This window comes from Talpa europaea (assembly GCF_964194135.1).
Source record: "Talpa europaea genome assembly, chromosome: 11".
NCBI classification, from domain to species: Eukaryota; Metazoa; Chordata; class Mammalia; order Eulipotyphla; family Talpidae; genus Talpa; species Talpa europaea.
Window position 1 is genome coordinate 44,905,176 of NC_140078.1, and position 20,204 is coordinate 44,925,379.

The 20,204-nt window shown below is 38.8% G+C and overlaps 2 protein-coding genes across 2 annotated transcripts in view; one reads left to right on the plus strand and one right to left on the minus strand.

Moving 5' to 3' along the window:
• The window catches only part of SPMIP7 (sperm microtubule inner protein 7), a gene marked incomplete at its 5' end in the record, with an annotated part of 67,055 nt that extends 65,858 nt beyond the window's left edge, over window positions 1-1,197 (minus strand). Inside the window, one exon of the mRNA XM_084248452.1 lies at window positions 639-1,197. Coding sequence (XP_084104578.1) covers window positions 639-1,197 — 559 coding nt within the window. The remainder of the gene's footprint in view (window positions 1-638) is intronic.
• Window positions 1,198-5,758: 4,561 nt separating this feature from the next.
• ZPBP (zona pellucida binding protein) overlaps window positions 5,759-20,204 on the plus strand; it is a gene marked incomplete at its 3' end in the record, with an annotated part of 152,228 nt that continues 137,782 nt past the window's right edge. The window contains exons 1-2 of the mRNA XM_084247520.1: window positions 5,759-5,942; window positions 8,029-8,109. Of these exons, the coding sequence (XP_084103646.1) occupies window positions 5,816-5,942; window positions 8,029-8,109 (208 nt within the window). The 5' untranslated portion in view covers window positions 5,759-5,815. The remainder of the gene's footprint in view (window positions 5,943-8,028; window positions 8,110-20,204) is intronic.

Genomic DNA, 20,204 nt, shown 5'->3' on the forward strand with positions numbered 1-20,204 from the left:
TCCACACAGTCATATTACATGCACCTTTCATTGGAAGTATTTCTCATCACTTCTGTGACCTCTCTGTAAATTCTTATGGAGGAACCAAAAAATGCAGCTGCCAGTAAGAGGTCATCAGTTCTGTTCCCAGGGTTCTGGTGGAGCTGTTTTTGCCGGGGTTGCTTCTCTTCAGCTTTTACATATACTATTCTTTTCAAACTCCACCCCCCAAATATACTTTCAACTACTTTTCTATTTTCTATTTCATCTCAGCCCCTTTCATAACCATTAATATATTTATTTTTTCAATGGAGTGAGAAAGATACAGAGAAATTCCACACAATTACCAAAGTTAAATATAATTTATTTAAATTATAACTAGGTTATCTATATATCTATATATCTAGAGTAAATTATATGACATGCTTTGTGTTGGTCACTTATATTATTAAATATATTTTTTATAAAACAAAGTGTTTTACAAATATTTAGAAAATGCTTATCATTATTACTTTCCCCTTAGAATATGTAACTAAAAATAATAATTCCTCTTAGCAATGATTTTGTTAGATTAACTGCTAACTAGTAAACATTATGCCCATACACTTGTCCTATGTTTAAATACTTAAAAATTAAAAAGTCTATCTCATTTTATTTACCTCCAAGTCTTGCTCTGATGGAAATATCTGGTGTTGCTCTGGAATTCCATCTCCTGTCCTGTTTTAGTTCTTCTAATACATTTTTTTGCCTTTTTAGTGTTGCCTGAAATCCTGAGTCTGGTCTGGGAACTCGATGTTGAGGTTTCACATCACTGAAATCTACTAGGTTTGGTATGGTTCTGCCAAAACCAGGCTTTAAATCAGCATCACCACCAGGACTCATAAACCCAGAACAGACATCACCTAAGGGCACATCATCTCGAAGTGGAAATAATGGGTAATGTGGCCCATATGGTGGGGGATAAGGATAGTGTAAATGATAGTCTGGTAGGTCTGAAGAGGGATAAGGGTGAAATTTAAGAAACACAGGGTTGCATTTCTTTTCAATTCTGCAATAGTTATGTCTATCTTCAACACCTTTCACAAAAGGCATGTTTATTTTTCTTAAGAGATTCCAGTAGTGTGGGTAATCTATATTCTCAACAGCCTTTTTCCCTGAACGGATGAATCTTTCAGAGATACTTATCTTTCCAGGAGTATACTGTGAATCCGAATCCATGGCTTTTCTTAGAATTCTCAGATATTGTAAATTAAGTGCTTCTTATGACACTTTTTATTTTAAACTATAAAAACACAATTTTCCAGTGATTGAGTATTGGTTAATATAACTTAGAGAACAGAGTTATTGAATTGACTTTTAAAATGTTGATTTTTTTTTTAAGTCAATTTTTTTTCTCTTCTAGAGGAAGGTATAGTATGGCAAAGGAATAAGACAGACAAAACAAAACAGAACTGTTGTATCTTGGCAACAGTTAGAACTGTTAACACATTAGAGTACTTAGTATATACATCATAATTAAATTCTTAAGAAAAACAAAAATAGCTTCAGTGGCAAGATTTCCATTTTAGCTTTTTCCTCAATGCTCAGGAAAACTGCTCATTTTTAATCTACTTTTAGGTTTTGCCATATGTTAATATTTTATAGGTAAAAGATACCAAAGTTTATAAATAAAATAATCAGTGGCAACGTATTTTATAAAAGTATATACTTGACTACAATTAAGAATTTACTTTACAGATATAATTATAAAACATTAGTATTTATTTTACTAAGGTTAAATCATTATATCTAATATTTTATGACAGTAATTTACAATTTATAGTCAAAAGTTCATCTTTTTCATGCCCTAAATTATTCTTACTTCTTGCTACCATGATGTCTAGAGTAAAAGCAAAGATGGTTTTAAGCTCATTACTGAAAATAATAGGATGTCATTTATTTGTTCACATGCAAAATAGATATCAATATTCTATTCATTTTAAAACATTTCAATAATTTCATCTTGCATGAAACTATTACAGGAATTTCAAATACAGTCTACACTTAGGGTTGTTGGTAGGTTACTGGAAACTCCATTATAAGTGACATGACTTAAAACAGGTGTGGTTGAGATATTTTATTCTTACCAATGTTATATGGAAATAATGTCATACTAAACTTTGAGGTACTGATATATTAGAATTAAGGTAGAAAAGCCCCTATCATCCTTACTGCAGCAAAAAATGCAAATATGAATGAGAGATGTACTTTCTGATTTTCAGCAGATTTTCATCATTAGAATCATACCACATGTTAAATTAAGAGTCCAAAATCACATCCCATTCTCAGGTGGACTATTAGAAATTTCCACTGAAAATAAAGACAGGTGGGATTGATGAACTGAAGTAAATTCTTGATGACAGAAAACAAAGATTACAAGATTTAGCATAATCTAAACAGTCCCTTCCATCTTTTATCCCTGAGAAGTCTACAATCAAATGTTCAGTTGGTAAAAAGCATATAGTGCAGGTTTGTTTACAAAAAAAAAAAGAGGACTTTTAGCAGGATATATGTCCAGACAAAGATAGTGACTGATTTCACTCTATTCAGTAAAATATGTGTTTATTAAATGGGCACAAGGTAACTGCAAGATCTTAACCAAAAAACTGGTTGGATCCAAGTTATTGAGGCCTTTCTTTACTCAAATATGCTTGAACTGGCTAAATATAATTTAGGACTTTATACAGACTAGAAAAAAATTCAAAAGGAATAAATTGTACTGTGTAGTCAACACAATATTAATAGACAACTTGTGGAATATGCAGAAGTTTCTTCAATTTGTTATTAATAACCAAGTTCTTAGAATATTTATATAGTCCTTAAGAAATGTTTCCATCCTGATCCTAAGTCAAGAGTCAGCCCCTTTTCTTCTCTGCTGGGTTATTATATATGTCAGGGTTTATTCTAGGAATTGAGATTAAAATAGTAGCAAAACAGGTAAGATCTTGGCTTTGAAAAGCTAAGCACAAAGCACATAAATCCGGTTAAACGTTAAGAGAGCACAGAGTTCTATCTGTGGTGCAACCATCATACACCTAAAGGCATTGCATTTTGAGTTAAACAATCAAATAAGTGGGGTGGTTGATTAGGTGGTTAGGCTGTCAGTTTGAATTCCCTTAATTGGAGTTTGGTTAACCCAGTGTGAGCTTTTAGTCAATTCAGTGATACTCATTTCTTCCTATTAGGATTATCTTCAGTTATTTAAATTCTTTCTATTGAAACACTGCACTAGATTTATTTCTAGCACAGCTCTGCTACATTTAAGTAAAATTTTCCAGCTGCAGAAAAGACAAGATTCTCTTTCAAGTTCGTTGTGTAAATGCCCTCTTAGGCTGATAGCTGGTTTTATGTTTCTGAATTTGCATGATCTTTCAGGTTGAGTGCTGCAGGAAAGTCAGTATTAGCTAAGGTAATTTTGTTAGTGTGACCAAGCACATGCATGGATCCCCAAACTTGCATTCTCTGAAGGAATCTGGCTATGCATATGCATAAAGGCAAAGCAGACATTTAGTGTGAGAGAACTTTAACAGAGTTAGTGGGGAGGAGGTGGGGGAAACGTAAGGTTGGTCAGACACCGGGCCTCATAGGCTGAATGGCTTGCCACAAGTCTAAGGCACCTTCTCTTGAAACCATAGAAAAAGTGTTCTGAAGCAGGGCCTCAAAAATGGGACAAAAGGAGATTCCCACGTCAAGTTAACTAACAGCTGCCATTGCCAGCCTCCCCATACGTCTCTCACCCAAGTTTCTCTTCTAAGTGTCTCTACCTAAGTGTCTCTTCTAAGTGTCTCTCCCATGTCTCACCACCAAGCCGGGCGGCTTCTTCCATATTTCTTACCAATAGAACCAGGGTACAAAGTGGGCCACAGGACAAGAGAAATACCTTTTTTCCCCTATCTTCCATATTATTTTTTTTTTAAAGATTTATTTATTTATACAAGAACCAGGGGATGCACGGGAGGGTGAGAGGATTCACCAGAGACAGAGCGGGGAACAAACCAGGCAGACTGACAAAATACACTGCTGAGGGAAGCAGCAGGTGGACATGTTATAGGACAGGGAGAGGGGCAGCCCAAACCTCACAAACCTGCCTATTCTAAATGGGTTCTGCCATCTGACGCATCAACACAAAACATATGACACTTTAATGGGAAGGAACTTTAATAAAACTAGGAAACAATACAGGTAATGTTATAGGACAGGGAGAGGGGCAGCCCAAACCCCGCAAACCTGCCTATTCTAAATGGGTTCTGCCATCCGCGGCATCAACACAAAACATATGACACTTTAATGGGAAGGAACTTTAATAAAAACTAGGAAACAATACAGGTAAGGCAAAGAGTCTAGTTTCTAAATGAAGCACCCAAAGTTACCCGTCCCCTCGTGGGTAAAACTCCATCCATATGGGATCGGCCCAGAGCAAGGCCCCAAAGCCTGCCACAAGTCTAAAGCATCTTCCAGTGGGGACCCACAGAAAAGAGTCAGAAACAACCAAACAAGCCCGGAAGGAAAAGAGCAAAATCAACATCAAGATAAAAGCTGCCATTGTCACCTCCCCATGGGTCTCACCCACATCTGTGTCACCCCGTCCACGACCAAAAGACAAGCGCAGCTTCTTCACGTGTCTCTAGGCTCCATGCGCCTCCTCCAGGTCTCCTGGCTCCATTCTGCTTCCTCAGTCTCTTCTTCAGCTTCTCCTCTCCCTGCTCAGCTCCACCCTTCCTTGGGTGGGGCAGGGAACCTGGAACCTCCCCCTTTCCTGGGGACCACCCTGTTACAGTCTGCAGCGCCATGTGGGACCCTCGCTGGCAGGTAGGGAACAAACCGGGGCTGCAGAGGTGCGGTGCTCACCAGGGCAGGCCCCATATTATTTTTTTAAAGATTTATTTATGAATACAAGAACTGGGGTACAGTTCAGAGGTGTGGGGGGTGAGAGGATTCACCAGAGACAGAGTGGGGAACAGTACAGGCAGATTAACCAAAGTACACTGCTGAGGGAAGCAATGGGCCAGTCGGGAGAGGTCTGCTGTGCCATGTGGGTTGCTCCCTGGCTGGCTGCAGAGGCCGCTGACAGCTTCATATGTTGCTCATAGGTTGCGCCTAATCCCTTGCGCCACCAGGGAGGCCCCCTATCTTTCACATTATTTCGCTTTAAGTGGCCACCCAGCTCTGCCCATGATTAAGCGAGGCTGGGAACATGTTACCTCCCCCTTTTATGGCCATATGCCCTTAACGACTTCGTCTGTTTTTTCCAGCAAGTTTCTTCCTAGGTTAAGGGCTCAACTTTCATTCCCATTTAGTTTATGTTCCATTTACCTCCCAATTACGTTCAATACATAAGTACTAGTATCTGATATTCTAGATCCAAACAATTCTCTGAGGACTGTACTTGTCTGAAATCACTCACTTCCCACGACCTAAGTCTCAGGTGGGCCCTACCGAGGGGCTCCTCCCACCAAAGTGCTGATGAAAAGCCTTTCCTGTGCCCACGACCAGACCACCGCACTCACAACGGACAGGCGCGGGCCGTGGACGGCGGTTCTCCCAGGTGCGGAATGTTGGCCGTATCGCTAATCTTCCCTGCGCGTCCGCGAAGCACGACACCGGCCCTCCCCCCTCGCCCAGCGCCCGGGGAGGCCCCTCCGGCGGGTGGGCTCGGGCGGGCGCGGCCTGTCTCCCCCGCCCGGCCGAGCGGCGGCCTTTCCGCCGGGCTTCCGGGTCGCTGCGGCCGACTTCCGGGGGGCGCGCGCCGCCTAACGACCTTCCGAGCCGACGGTCGGCGGGTGGCGGCGGCGTGCGAATGGAGGCCACGGCCCCCGGCCGGGCGCGGCGGGGCTGGCGGCGGGCCCCGGCCGTGGGCTCCCGGCTCTGCCGGGCCGCGGGCGTCCTCCTTCTCTCCGCCTTGGTCGTGCGGGCGCACCTGCCAGGTGAGGCCCCGGCGCCGAGAATGGTTTTCTGTGTCACGTGCCTTCGCCGGGCTGAAGCGCCGTCCTCACGGCTCCCTGCCTGGAGAGGTTGATTTTTTTGTAGAAGCCACACAGAGGAACCGAAACTTCCATGGGGAAGCAAGTGACGGGTGAATTGAATAACGTATAGGCGGAAGATACCGAGACACCCGAGTTCAAGTTACACGGTTAAATTGGTTGTTAATAAACTCCCGGAATTAGCCCGCGGGTCATTGGCCCGCTTTCCGTTTTAGAGTGTGCGCTCCAATGGGCTGTGCTCGCTAGCTATTTCAAAAGGAGTGGGCGTCCCGCTGAGTTGTGGTTATCCGTTGTCATGGAGCGCCGCCTGTTGGTTTTAGTTTTGAGATACAGGGAAGGTTGGGATTTGTAAGTGTTGCCGAATCCAATTGTTACCTTCCGTGTGTCTAGAGAAACAAAAATGTTTTCCCATCCTGTTTTCAAGCTATATTTAAGATACTGATGAAGAGTGAGAGTTTAAACTGTTGTGATTTAACTGGTTTTGGCTGCATTTTTTTTTTTTTTTGACTTTAAATGTTAGACTCAAAATGAAAATAAATTACCTCGGAGGATTGAACAATAGAAAGCACACAAAAGATTTGTTTAAAATACTATTTTTTTTATAGAGGCATGTTTTTTAATTTATTTATTTGTTTGTTTTGTTTATACAAGCACTGGGTACAGTCAGAAGCCCGGGAGGGTGAGAGAATTCACCAGAGCCAGAGCGGGGAGCAGAGCAGGCAGAAGGACCGAAGTACACTGCTGAGGGGAGCAGCGGGCGGCAGGAGAGGTCTGCGCGCCATGTGGGACCCTCCTCTGGTGGCCGGGGAGCAGCCGGGGATCGAACCGGTGCCGCATAGGCTGCGGGCAGCTTCGCAACCCAGCGCTCAACTACTGCGCCACCGGGGAGGCCCTAAAATACTTTTTTTTTAAATTTATTTTAAAAGGTGGATGGGAAATGAAGCCCTCCTAATGTGTAAATGTACACATGGAGGAAGTAGGTACGGGATGAGGAGAAAGAAATGGTGTAATTAGAAGATTAGAAGATAGGCCAAGCCTAGGCATCAGTAGTCCCAAGATCATTCTAATGTAATTAGAGAATGGCCAGTAACCTTTAACTGTGCTGGAAAGCTTCCTGGCCATGGTCTGTAGACTACATATGATAGTATCTAGGGGTTGTGTGTGCCTTATCTTTCGATCCAATAAAATCAGACCTGATGTGTAAGAAAAAAAAAATAAGCAGACTATTTTATTATTAAGTACTAAATAGTAAGGGCTTGTATTTATATTGTACTTTATACAGTATTCAGTTCCTATAAATAACTCAATTCTGGAATTTAGTTCTGTCTTGTAGATGAAAACAAACAGGTAGTGTTTTAAAGTGATTTTCCTAAAGCCCGTAGCAGAGTTAGGATTTCAATTAAGGTTTTCTGACTTTAAATATTCTTTTCTTTGTGTTTTACTCCCTCTGATAAAGGTTATTTGAATGTATGGTTGATAGCATTTTTTTCTGCTGCCCCTCTAAGTTTTTGTGTGCAAATTAGCGTTTGCTCACTCAATGACTGAAGACTATCATGATAGATCATATTTTACAATTATTTAATGTTTATGTGTGTCAGGCATAGTGCTTGGTACTGATTTTTGATAAGTTAAACATGGATCTTAATTATAACCTAATTAGGAAAAATGACATGTGCATAAAGAACTCTGATACAATGTACAGTGTTAGAAGTGCTATTGTTAAAAGGTAAGAATGATAAGAACAAACAAGGTTTGAAGGAGGTGGACCTTGAAGGGCTGGGGACTAGGTCTTTTAAAAAGGGAGACTGTATTCTGGAGGTAAGATGTAATAGTCAGAAGCAGGGGCCAGCTTAATGTCATTAGAACATATGAGGGGAGTAGTTGGGACAGAGATACCCAATGTCAAAGGAGATTGATTTATGGTTCTCCTTTTTAACAAAGATTAAATGTGCTATAATACTATGCTACTTGAATATCTTGGAATTTCTAGTGAGGGAATTTGCTCATCATTTCTTTTTGTTTATGACAGTTGGATATTTGGTTCGATTACCAAGAGCTTTACACTTGACCCAAGATTCAGTGAAAATAGTGGGATCACCAAGTTTTCCAGGTATTAATAGATTTTCCCAATAATCTTAAGAAAATAAAATTAAACATTGCTTAAATTTTATCAATCTTGTCCAAAAGACTATTGTTCCCTACTTAATCTCTCGTAAGGCTATTTTTCCTTTATGAAAATGAATTAAAGATGTTTCCATGTTGTTAGAGTCATCCAGGTTTAATTCTGTTTGCTATAACTGCTTTGGTGTATAAAAATTAATTTCTAAAAGTTATCAAATTAAAGTTGTCTGTGTCTTTTTCTTGTTATTACATAACAACTAACTATAAAATTAATTGTATGCAGTTCAGATATGTTAAAATATTTTTCAAATGAGAGCTATATAACATCAAGATTACTTAGATTATATTAATGAGATTGGATTATAAGATTAGATCAGATTGATTAATAGATTGGATTAATAAGATTTTGCAGTCATGTGAACCATAAATGCTGCGCCACCAGGGGAGGCCCAAATGCATATATATTTTATTGAAATAAATTCACATGCCTTAAAGTTTCCCCTACAAATATATAATGCAGTGGTTTTTAGAATACTGAAAAGGTTGTGCAACCATCAGCACTGTGTAGTTTCACAGCATTCTCACCATTTCAATAAGAAATGCAGTACCCTTTATGCAATCAGTTTCCCAATTCCTGCAAACCTCTAGTCTACTTTCTGTCTCTATCAATCTGTACATTTAATTTAAGTGGAATTATTCTGGCCTTTTGTGTCTGACTTCTCTCACTTTTTTGAGGTTCGTTCATGTTATAGAATGTGTCAATATATAGAATATATCACTTGTTGTTTGAAGTGATATATAGAATAGAATATATCACTACTTCCTTATATGGTTGAATAATATTCCATTGTATGCATACGTACTACATTTTGTATTTTCATCAATTGATTTGGGTAATTCTCACTTTGTATCTATTATGAATGAACAGTAGTACCTTTATGAACATTCCCAAGTAAATTTGTGCCTGAAAATAGTTTTTAATTCTCTTAGGTATGTAACTGGGTTAAAATTACTAAGACATGTGGTGAATCAATAATTTACAAACTATTATTCAAAGAATCTGCAGTATTTTTTCAGATCGTCAATGTATAAGGATTTAACTCTCCCAATATCTTTGCTAACATTAGTCATTGCCCATCTTTGTTTGATTTTAGCCTTCATAGTGTATGTGAAGTAGAACTTCACTGTGGTTTTGATTTACATTTCCATTGGGACTAATGATGTTGAACCTGTTTTCATGTTATTATCTATGCTTGCTAAATGCCTGTTCAAATTCTTTACCCATTTTTAAATACAATTTTCTTTTTTTTTTTTTTTTATTGAGTTGGAGGAATTTTCTGTATATGAGAAACTTTCAGATATTAGATTTGCAGATATTTTTTCTCTAATTTTGCGGATTGTGTTTTCAGTTTGTTAATAGTATCCTTAATCATGCATTTTAAACTTTGATAAAGTCTAGCTTCTATTTTTTTTATAAGTACTCATGCTTTAGGTATCATACTAAAAAAAAAAAAATTCCTAATAGTTTTAGCTCTTAAATGTAGATCTTTATTATTTATTTTAAAGATTTATTTTTATTTATGCATATAAGAACTGGGGTGTAGGCTAGAGGTATGGGGGGAGGGTTGAGAGGAGTCACGAGAGACAGAGTGGGGAGCAGAACAGGTGGATCTACTGAAATACACTGCTGACGGGAACAGTCTGGAGAGGTCTGTCTCACCATTGGCCAGGGATCAAACTCACACCACAATGGCTGAGGATAGCTTGATAGTGCTGACTTTAACCCCTGCGCCACCAGGGAGGCCCTGGATAAGTTTTCTTAATTTGGTTTTTGAATTGCATTTTGCTATTGGGTAAAAATAAAATTGAGTTTTATAAGTTCATGTTGTATCCTGACACCCTGCTGAATCCTTTATTCTATATTTTTGGGAGGGGGTGAATTATTTCTTAGACTTTTCTATGTACTATGTCATGTCATATATAAGATCACCTCATTTGCAAACAGTTTTTTTCTCCCTTTCCATTCTGAATGCCGTTTTTTGTTTTGTTTTGTTTTGTTTTTTACAGTTTCTCTGGTTAGAACCTCCAAATCATTATTAGTGACAACAGATATTTTTACCTTGTTCTTTATATCAAGTGTAGGGAACGGTATTATTCTTTCACCAGTATGATTTTAGCTGTGAACTTTCTATAGTTCCCCTTTATAATTTTGAGAAAGTTTATTTGTGTTCCAAGTTTGTGCTATTATTGTGAAAGGATTTTGGACTTCATCAGTTGCTTTTTTTGCGTATATTGAGATGATAGTGTGGTTTTTACCTTTTTCTTTAATTAACTGGTATTGATTGATTTTTCTATTTTGAACTAGCCTTGCATTCCTGTTATAAATTCCACTTGGATATGATATATAAACCTTTGTCATGCTGCTGGATTTAGCTGCTAATATTTGAAGATTTTTAATGGATATATTCATAAGGAAAATGGTCTGTAATTTTGTTGTGATATCTTTGATTTTAATTTTAGTGTAATAGTGCTTTTACAACATTAGCTGGGATGGCTTCTGTCCATTTCTAATTTTTAGAAGAGCTTTTGATGATTATTGTTGATTCCACTTGTTTGGTAAAATTTAGCAGTTGACTCCATCTGACTGGGATTTTCTTTGTGGGAAGTTTTTTCATGACTAATTTGATGACTTTATATTTTAGATCTATTCAGGTTTTCTATTTCATTTTGTTTTCTGATGAGAAATAAGATACTTTATTGAAGATTATGTTTATATGATGAGTTGTTTCTCTCACTGTTCTCATGATTTTGGTTTTCTTTGTTTGTTTGTTTAGGATTTTGAAAAATTTGATTATGTCTCCATGTGAATCTCTTTGAATTTTATCCTAGTAGGAGTTCACTTAGCTTCTTGGGTGTGTAGACTCATGTTTTTCATCAATCTTGGGAAATTTTTATCGTTGTTCCTTCATATATTATTTTTTCCCCTTTCTCTCTACTCTTCCAGGGAATTTTCACCTGTATGTCTGGTGGTTTTGAAACCAAGCAAACTCAGAGGAAACAGTAGGCTATCACTGCACACATATGACTGCAGAGCATGACTTAAAAGCAGAAAGGACATAACTTAAAGGACATAACTTATTTACAAAGGAGTGTGTAAAGGTGGAGCAGAGTGTGTAAAGAGACAGAAAGAAGAGACAGAAAGAGAGACAGAGAGAGAGGGGAGGAGGGAAGGTAGGGAAAGGTGGGAGAGAGAGAGTGTGAAAGATCATGAGAGAGAATGAGAATGAAAATGTCCAGGCTGACCTGAAGCTGGATGCAGTCTTTCCTACCCTAGGTAGTATCAGTTCAGACACTGGAGTCCAAGCAGGAGCTGGCTATCACAACATGTCAGCTGCCCTGCTCAGCAAGTTAAGCTGGGACTGGCTATGTGGAAGAAGGTGCTGATCACTGATTAAAAGTGGAACACTGGGTCTGGACACATGGTGAAGAGAACAAAAGCTGGTCCAAAGACCAGAAGTAACTGGTGTGGGGAACAAAGGTCAAGCTGATGCCATTCCTTCCACTGCCAACCTATTTCTCACCCTTTTAAAATCTTCATGAGGGCCTCCCCTGCTGGCGCAGTGGTTGAGCGCTGGGTTGCGAAGCTGCCTGCAGCCTCTGCAGCGCCGGTTCTATCCCTGGCCACCGGCGAGGGTCCCACATGGCATGACAGACCTCTCCTGCTGTTCCTGCTGCTCCCCTCAGCAGTGTATTTCGTCAGTCTGTCTGTTCTGTTCCCTGCTCTGGCTCTGGTGAATTCTTTCACCCACCCGCGTTTCTGACTGTACCCAGTGCTTGTATAAATAAATGAATAAATTAAAAAAAATCTTCATGAATGTTTTATTACTCCCCTGACTCCTAACCTCCCCTGTTCAGGAAGTCAGGAGATTTGGAGCTTGGAAAGCTCCAAAATCTATCTTTAGCACCACCCCACTGCCTTGGAGATTGTTAGTTCCAGTCACCCTTCGGGTAGCAGGGCAGGGCAAGGGTGTGCAGGTGGGTTGTGGGTCCACACTTTGCACTGTTCCGGTGCAGGCAAGACTGGTGCATTATGAGAGCACAGAGGCCACTAACCTTGGCTCAGTTAATCTGTGGGCACAGCATACCAAGTCTCACAGTGTCCTGCTCCAGTGCTAACATTGGTGGATCAAAGTGCTCTGCTGGCAGAGCCTGTAGCCTTCATTCACTTGCTTGTCACCAACCTAATCATGTAATTTGTGGTTGTGTGCCTGGTGCCATAGAACATGCAGATAGGGGGCAGCAAGCCAGGTGATAGTGGTGGCCCATGTGGTCCAAAGGTCTGGCAGTTATCAAAAGAAGCTGGAAGCCACAGAGCAGGGAAGTTGCATGAGATGGACAGAAGCAGCTTCCCCCATTGAGAAGACTTGGAAATAATCTCCTCCAGCAGTTTCTCACAGTACTCTGAGTACTGCTCATTTATCTTTATTCCTTATTCATTTATTTTTTGTTTTGATTTGGTTTATCGGGTTGGATAATTCCAAACTGATCTGTCCTCAAGTTTCTGATATTCCTTCCTGCTTGCTTGATTTGTTGCTAATTTTGTATAGCGAATTTTTCCTTCAGTTATTGTAGTTTTAAATCTAGTATTTTTGTATAATTTCTATGTATTAATATTATTTTTTTAATTTTAATTTTTATTTTTGTGTAGGTGAACTATGGTGTGAGCCAGAGATGTGGGGGGTGAGAGGATTCATTAGAAACAGAGTGGGGAGCAGAACAGGCATAGTTGTTGAAATGCACTGCTAAAGGGAGCAATGAGGGAGACAGGAGAGGTCTGCTGTGCCATATGTGGATTAGCTCTCTGGTGAGGGATCAAACTCAGGCTGTAGCAGTGATAGAGCTGAGGCTTAATTCCTAGGCCACCAGGGAGTCCCTGTATTAATATTCTTTATTTGAAATATTGTACTCATACTTTTCTGTAGTACTACAGACATGGTTTCTTTGGTTATATTTAAAATAACTGATTTAGACTCTTTGTCCAGTATATCCAACCTTTGGTCTTCATTGGACCGTTTCTATCAATTACTTTCTTTTACTTTCTTTGTTTTTGCATGTCTTATAATTTAGGCTTTTAAATATATTGTAGCTGAGAAGGCTCCTGGAGGAGCCAGAGATGAGCTGGGAAGTTCACCCATGCCAGGCCTCTTCTGGCCTGCAGTCCCAGCCCAGAGGGGGAGCGGGAACCCACCGCCTGGGCAGACCGGGCGCTCAGGGAGTGCGTCCTGCATCGCCATTTTAGAACAGGGACCTTTCTTCAGTAAAGACTGCTTGAAACTGACAGATGGCTCCCGGAGGAGCCAGAGGGGAGCGGAGAAGTTCACCCAAGATTCCGGCCAGTACCAGCAACACAGTGTCCCAATGCATACGGCAAATTAGAAAACAGACAGTAGGGAGTAGAAGAAACACACGCAACCTAGCAACTCCTCAGGAAAAAAGCACAACACAAAAAGAAAACCACCCCCCAGATTGCAATGACAGTAACTTGGAAGAACTTCTGAGCCTTCCAGAAAGAGAATTTAAAATTGCCATGATTAAAAAACTGACAGAAGTCATAAAGGAAAACAATGATAAGGGAAAAATAATCAACAGTCAGAAGAATGAAATTGAGTCCCTAAAGAGGGAAGTAAAAGAAATGCAGGAGATCAAAGAATTAATGGAGGCACTAAAGAACTCTGGGAAAAGCAATGAAAGCAGAATAGATGAAATGGAAGAACGAATAAGTACTCTTGAAGACACAGAAATAAAAAGAACCAAAACAGAAAAGGAAAGAGAGGTACGAAGGAAAAAGACCTAAGAAAGACTTCGGGAACTATCTGACTCCATGAGAAAAGGAAATATAAGAGTTATAGGAATACCAGAAGGAGAGGACAGAGATGTAGGAACAGAGAAAATATTCAAGGAGATAATTGAAGAGAACTTCCCAAACGTGAAGAAGGAGCTGAAAATTGATATACAAGAAGCAAGAACACCAAACTTCCACGATGAAAGGAAAAATACAGCAAGACACATAATAGTAAAGCTCCCAAGAATCCAGGACAAGGAAAAAATAATGAAGCTGACAAGAGGGAAGAAACAGATAACATTCAAAGGGAAACCAATCAGGCTGACATCAGACTTCTCCGAAGAAACACTACAGGCAAGGAGAGAGTGGAGGGACATAGTCAACAGACTCCAAGAAAACAGATGCCAACCAAGAATACAATATCCCGTAAAGCTCTCCTTTCTCTGTGAAGAAAGAATAAGGACCTTCCCAGACAAATGGAAACTCTGGAATTTCATTACGACTAAACCCCCACTCCAAAAAATACTACAAGGAGTCCTAAAGCCAGAACCTCAGAGGGACGAATAACAACGAAAGAAGGCCAAAAAAAAAAAAAAGTTATTAAAAGAATAAATAAAATCAAAGGAAAGACAAACACAATGGCAAATACAGATGCTAACATATCAATATTAACTCTAAATGTAAATGGACTAAACTTTTCAATAAAAAGACACAGTTGCAGGTTGGATTAAGAAACAAAACCCAACCTTTTGCTGTCTCCAAGAAACACATTTAGCTACAAAAGATAAAAATAGACTCAAAGTTAAAGGATGGAAAACAATCCTACAAGCAAATGGACCAAAAAAGAAAGCAGGAACAGCTATACTTATATCAGATAAAACAGATTTCAAACTCAAAAAGATAAAAAGAGACCCCAGTGGTCACTACATTATGATCAAGGGGACAATACTTCAAGAAGAAATAACACTCATTAACATATATTCACCAAACGAAGGAGCACCAAAATATATCAGACAACTATTGTCATCTCTGAAAACAGACATCAGAGAAAACACATACGTAGTGGGAGACTTCCACACACCACTGTCAACAATGGATAGATCAACGAGATAAAAAATAAGTAAAGACACTAAAGCTCTAAATAAGGATCTAGAGTGCTTGGGTTTAACAGACATCTATAGAAAACTAAACCCCAAAAAATCTGAGTAGACATTTTTCTCAAGTGCACATGGATCATTCTCCAGGATCGATCACATACTGGGACACAAGACAAACATCAGCAGATACACCAAGATTGAAATCATACCAACCATCTTTTCTGACCATGAAGGCATCACACTAGAAATAAACCATAAAAAGAAGGCAAGGATCTCTCCTACCTCATGGAGATTGAAAACCACACTTCTGGAAGACCACTGGACTAACGAGGAGCTCAAAGAAGAAATAAAAAAATTCTTTGAATTGAATGACAAGGAGGACACCAATTTACTAAATGTATGGGATGCAGCAAAACCAGTAGTAAGAGGAAAATAGATAGCAAAAGAGGCTCACATCAAAAAACAAGAAAGAACTCAAAGAAACAACCTAATCTCGAAGCTCAAAGATCTAGAAAAAAGAACAAAAAACCCCTCCAAAACAAGTAGGAGAAAAGAAATAATAAAAACCAAAGCAGAAATAAATGAAATTGAAACTAAAAAAAAAATCCAAAAGATCAATGAAACCAAGAGCTGATTCTTCGAAAAAAATCAATAAAATAGACAAACCCCTAGCCAGGCTCACATAGGAAAAAAGGGAGTAAGCACAAATAAACAGGATCATAAATGAAAGAGGAGAAATCACAATGGACACAGCAGAAATCAAAAGAATAATCAGCAACTACTATGAACAGTTATATGGAAACAAGTTCAACAATCTAGAGAAGATGGACAAATTCCTACAACTCTACAATCACCCAAAGCTAGATAAAGAAGAAATAGAACACCTAAACAGACCAATTACAAGCAGCAAAATTAAAATGGTAATCAAAAACCTACCCAAAAACAAAAGCCCAGAACCTAATGGATTTCCAAATGAATTCTACCAAACATTCAGAGACGAATTAGTGCCTATGTTTCACAAACTCTTCCAAAAAATTGAGAAGGAAGGGACAATACCAAACACATTCTATGAAGCCAACATTACACTAATACCAAAACCGAACAAGGATAACACAAAAAAGGAAAATTATAGTCCAACCTCCCTAATGAACACTGATGCAAAAGCCTTAATAAAATTTTAGCTACCAGAATCCAACAGTGTATCCGTAAGATAATTCACCATGACCAAGTAGGATTTATTCCAGGGACACAAGGATGGTTCAACATCTGAAAATCAATCAACGTTATCCAATACATCAACAGAAAGAAATATAAAAACCATATGATAATATCAATAGATGCTGTGAAAGCTTTCAACAAAGTGCAACACCCATTCATGATAAAAGCCTTTGAAATTCTTGGGATACAAGGAACGTACCTCAACATCATAAAGGCCAGATATGACAAGCCAACAGCCAGTATCATTCTCAATGGTGAAAAGCTGAAAGCATCTCCTTTAAGATATGGAACAAGAGAAGGATGTCCACTCTCACCACTGCTTTTCAATATAATACTGGAAGTCCTAGCCAGAGAAATAAGACAAGAGAAAGACATCCAAGGAATCCAAATAGGAAAAGAAGAAGTCAAACTATCACTATTTGCAGATGATATGATAATATACATAGAGAACCCCAAAAACTCCACAGAAAAACTAATTCAATTCATCAATCAGTTCAGTAAAGTGGCAGGCTACAAAATCAACACACAAAAGTCAGTAGCCTTCCTATACACAAACAATAAATCTGAAGAAGAAGAAATCAGAAAAACCATCCCTTTTATTATCAAAACCATCCCTTTTATTAAATACTTGGGAATAAATCTAACAAAAAAGGTAAAGGACCTATACAAAGAAAACTATAAAACACTGTTAAAAGAAATAGAAGAAGAAACAAAGAAATGGAAAGACATCCCCTGCTCATGGATTGGAAGAATAAACATTATTAAAATGGCCATCCTACCAAAAGCAATCTACAGATTCAGTGCTATTCCAATAAAAATTTCAATGTCATTCTTCAAAGAAATAGAACAATTATTCATATGGAATCACCGAAAAACCCAAATAGCCAAAGCTCTCCTGAAAAAAAAAAAAAAGAAGGAAATGGAGGCATCACACTCCCAGACTTCAAATTATACTACAAAGCCATAATCATCAAAACTGCATGGTATTGGAACAAGAATAGACACACAGACCAATGGAATCAAATAGAAAATCCAGAAGTAAACCCACAGATTTATGGTCAACTAATCTTTGACAAAGGAGCAAAGAATATGTATTGGAACAAAGAAAGTTTGTTCAATAAATGGTGCTGGGAACACTGGGTTGCTACATGCAAAAGAATGAAGCTTGACCACTACCTCACACCATACACAAAAATCAACTCAAAATGGATTAAAGAACTAGACATAAGACCTGAAACCATAAAATACTTAGAAGGAAATATAGGCAAAACACTACGTGATATGCACATCAAAGACATCTTTACAGACACATCACCCAAAGCATTGATAGTGAAGGCAAAGATAAACAGCTGGGACTACATCAAATTAAAGAGCTTCTGCACAGCAAAAGAGACAATAACAAAAACAAAGAGAAACCCCACCAACTGGGAGAACATTTTTGCACACAACACTAATGATAAAGGACTGATCACAAAAATCTGCAAAGAGCTGATGAGACTCAACAACAACAAAGAAAATAATCTTGTCAAAAAATGGGCAGAGAGCTAAAAAGAAACTTCTCTGAAGAGGAAATGCAAATGGCCAACAGGAATATGAAAAAATGTTCAACATCACTTGTAATCAGGGAAATGCAAATCAAAACTACCATGTGATACCATCTTACACCAGTGAGAATGGCACATATTAAAAAAAACTAGCAACAACAAATGTTGGGGAGGATGTGGAGAAAAAGGAACTCTCCTGCACTGTTGGTGGGAGTGCAAACTGGTCCAACCACTATGGAGAGCTGTGTGGAGATTTCTGGAGCTACTGAACATAGAGCTTCCATATGATCCAGCAATTCCACTCCTAGGTATTTACCCAAAGGACAAAGAAACATCAATTCCAAAGAACACCTGCACCCCTATGTTTATAGCAGCACTGTTTACAATAGCTAAGCTTTGGAAACAGCCCAAATGCCCAAAAATAGATGACTGGATCAAGAAGATGTGGTACATATACACCATGGAATATTTCCTCAGCATTCAAAAAATATAAATACATGCAATTTGCAGCAACATGGATGGAGCTGGAAGGGATCATGCTCAGCGAAATAAGCCAGAAAGAAAAAGAATAATACCGGATGGTCTCACTCATAGCAGGTATTTATAAAACTTAAATAAGGGACCAGGAAAATGAATAACTATAAGAAAGTAAAAATCAAAATCAACAAACAACTATGAACCAGAGACACTATATGGGGGTTCGGGGGCGGGGAGAGGAGGGATTGGGGTCAAAATAAGGGGGTTGCAATTGTATGGGGAATATAAAAATAAAATTTATTAAAAAATAAATATAACGTAGCTACTTTGGAATAAGTTATTTCCTTTTTCACACAGTTTGATGGTGTTATTGTTTGTTTAGTGAGTTTTCTGGACTAACTTAAAGTGTATGTATTATGTAAAGCCACTGAAGTGTCTGCTCCATTGGTTTCGTTAGACTGATGATTATACAAGTGATTTCACTAACTCTCTGGAGTCAGTCTTTTGAGGATTTTCTGAACATGTTATGACATATTTAAATATTTAGCCAGCTAGTTGACTACTTTACCTTACCTTTCATGTTCTGCTTTGTGGACCCTCTATTGCAGCCAGAGGTGAGATGCTTAGTCCTGGGGCTGAGCCCTGCCCAAAGCATGCTCATGCCTTTTACTATCAGATGAATATATCAGAACTTTTATGAAGTCTTGTTGACATGTGATTCCCCAGCTCTTAAGCGTATTGTTTACCCAAATTGTTACCCACTGATCAGATAGTTACAAAGAAGTTAAATTATAGCCTCTATTTTTGACAGATACTCTTGGAGAAAATGATTTTTGCAGTGTTGTGCTCCAAATCAGGTCAAATAAAGACAGCATTGTATATGGGATCTTCAGGGAACTGCCAGAGGTCAAATAATGAGAGTTCTCTAGGAAGAAGGTTTTAAAGGTATTCTGACTCTGTTTATCCCTCTAGCGGCTGCCGGGCTGCCTGGTTCTTTTTTTTTTTTTCTTTAATTTTTAAAAAAATTACTTTTTCTTAATTTTTGATAGTATTCAATTTCTACCATCTGATATAGTTCCTGTTGTTCTACCACCCATGTTCCATCACCACAATCCCTTGTTCTTTTCCCTCCCCTGTTTTTACTCCCAGACTGCTGGTTCTTACTGTGATTGTGGGCTGTTTTCAAGGCTACTGCAGAGCTGGGGAGAAGAGATACAGATAGGGTAACTTAAAATACTGTAAGTGCACACTTCTCATCAAGAGTATTAGAGATGCTCCTCAACTTCTAATGGGGTTATGCCCTGAATGAAAATATCTTAAGTCATAAATGCATTTAATAAACCTGGCCTATCAAATATCTATAGCTTTGCCTAGCCTACTTTAAATGTGCCAAGAACACTTACATTGGCTTACAGTTGGCTTACAGTTGGATAGTTATCTTGAGTTTAATCTCAGGAGTGGTTATCTTCCTACACTTGCCAGAAGCAGGAGACACAAATGGGCATTTCATAGATATGATGGCATGTGGAAAACAGTATCCCAGAAATGTTGACAACATAGCACCTTGCAGAGTACTAGTTGTTTAACCTCATGATCACTTGACTGGCAGGTAGCTATGGCTTGTTGCCTCTGCCCAGCATCATGAAAGAGTATCATAACACATATTACTAGCCTACCAATCAGTCAGAATTCAAAATTTGAAGTATATTTCCAATGAATGCATATCAGTTTTGCACCATTTTAAAGCTGGAACATTCTAAGTTGTACCATCATATGTTGGGGACCCTCTGTAGTTTGCTAGATCTACTAAACCCAGCTACCACAGTCTGGGTAGTTTAAGCAACAGAAACTTAATTGTCTCACAATTCTGGAGGCTAGCAGCCCAATCAGGAAGGCATGTTTTCTT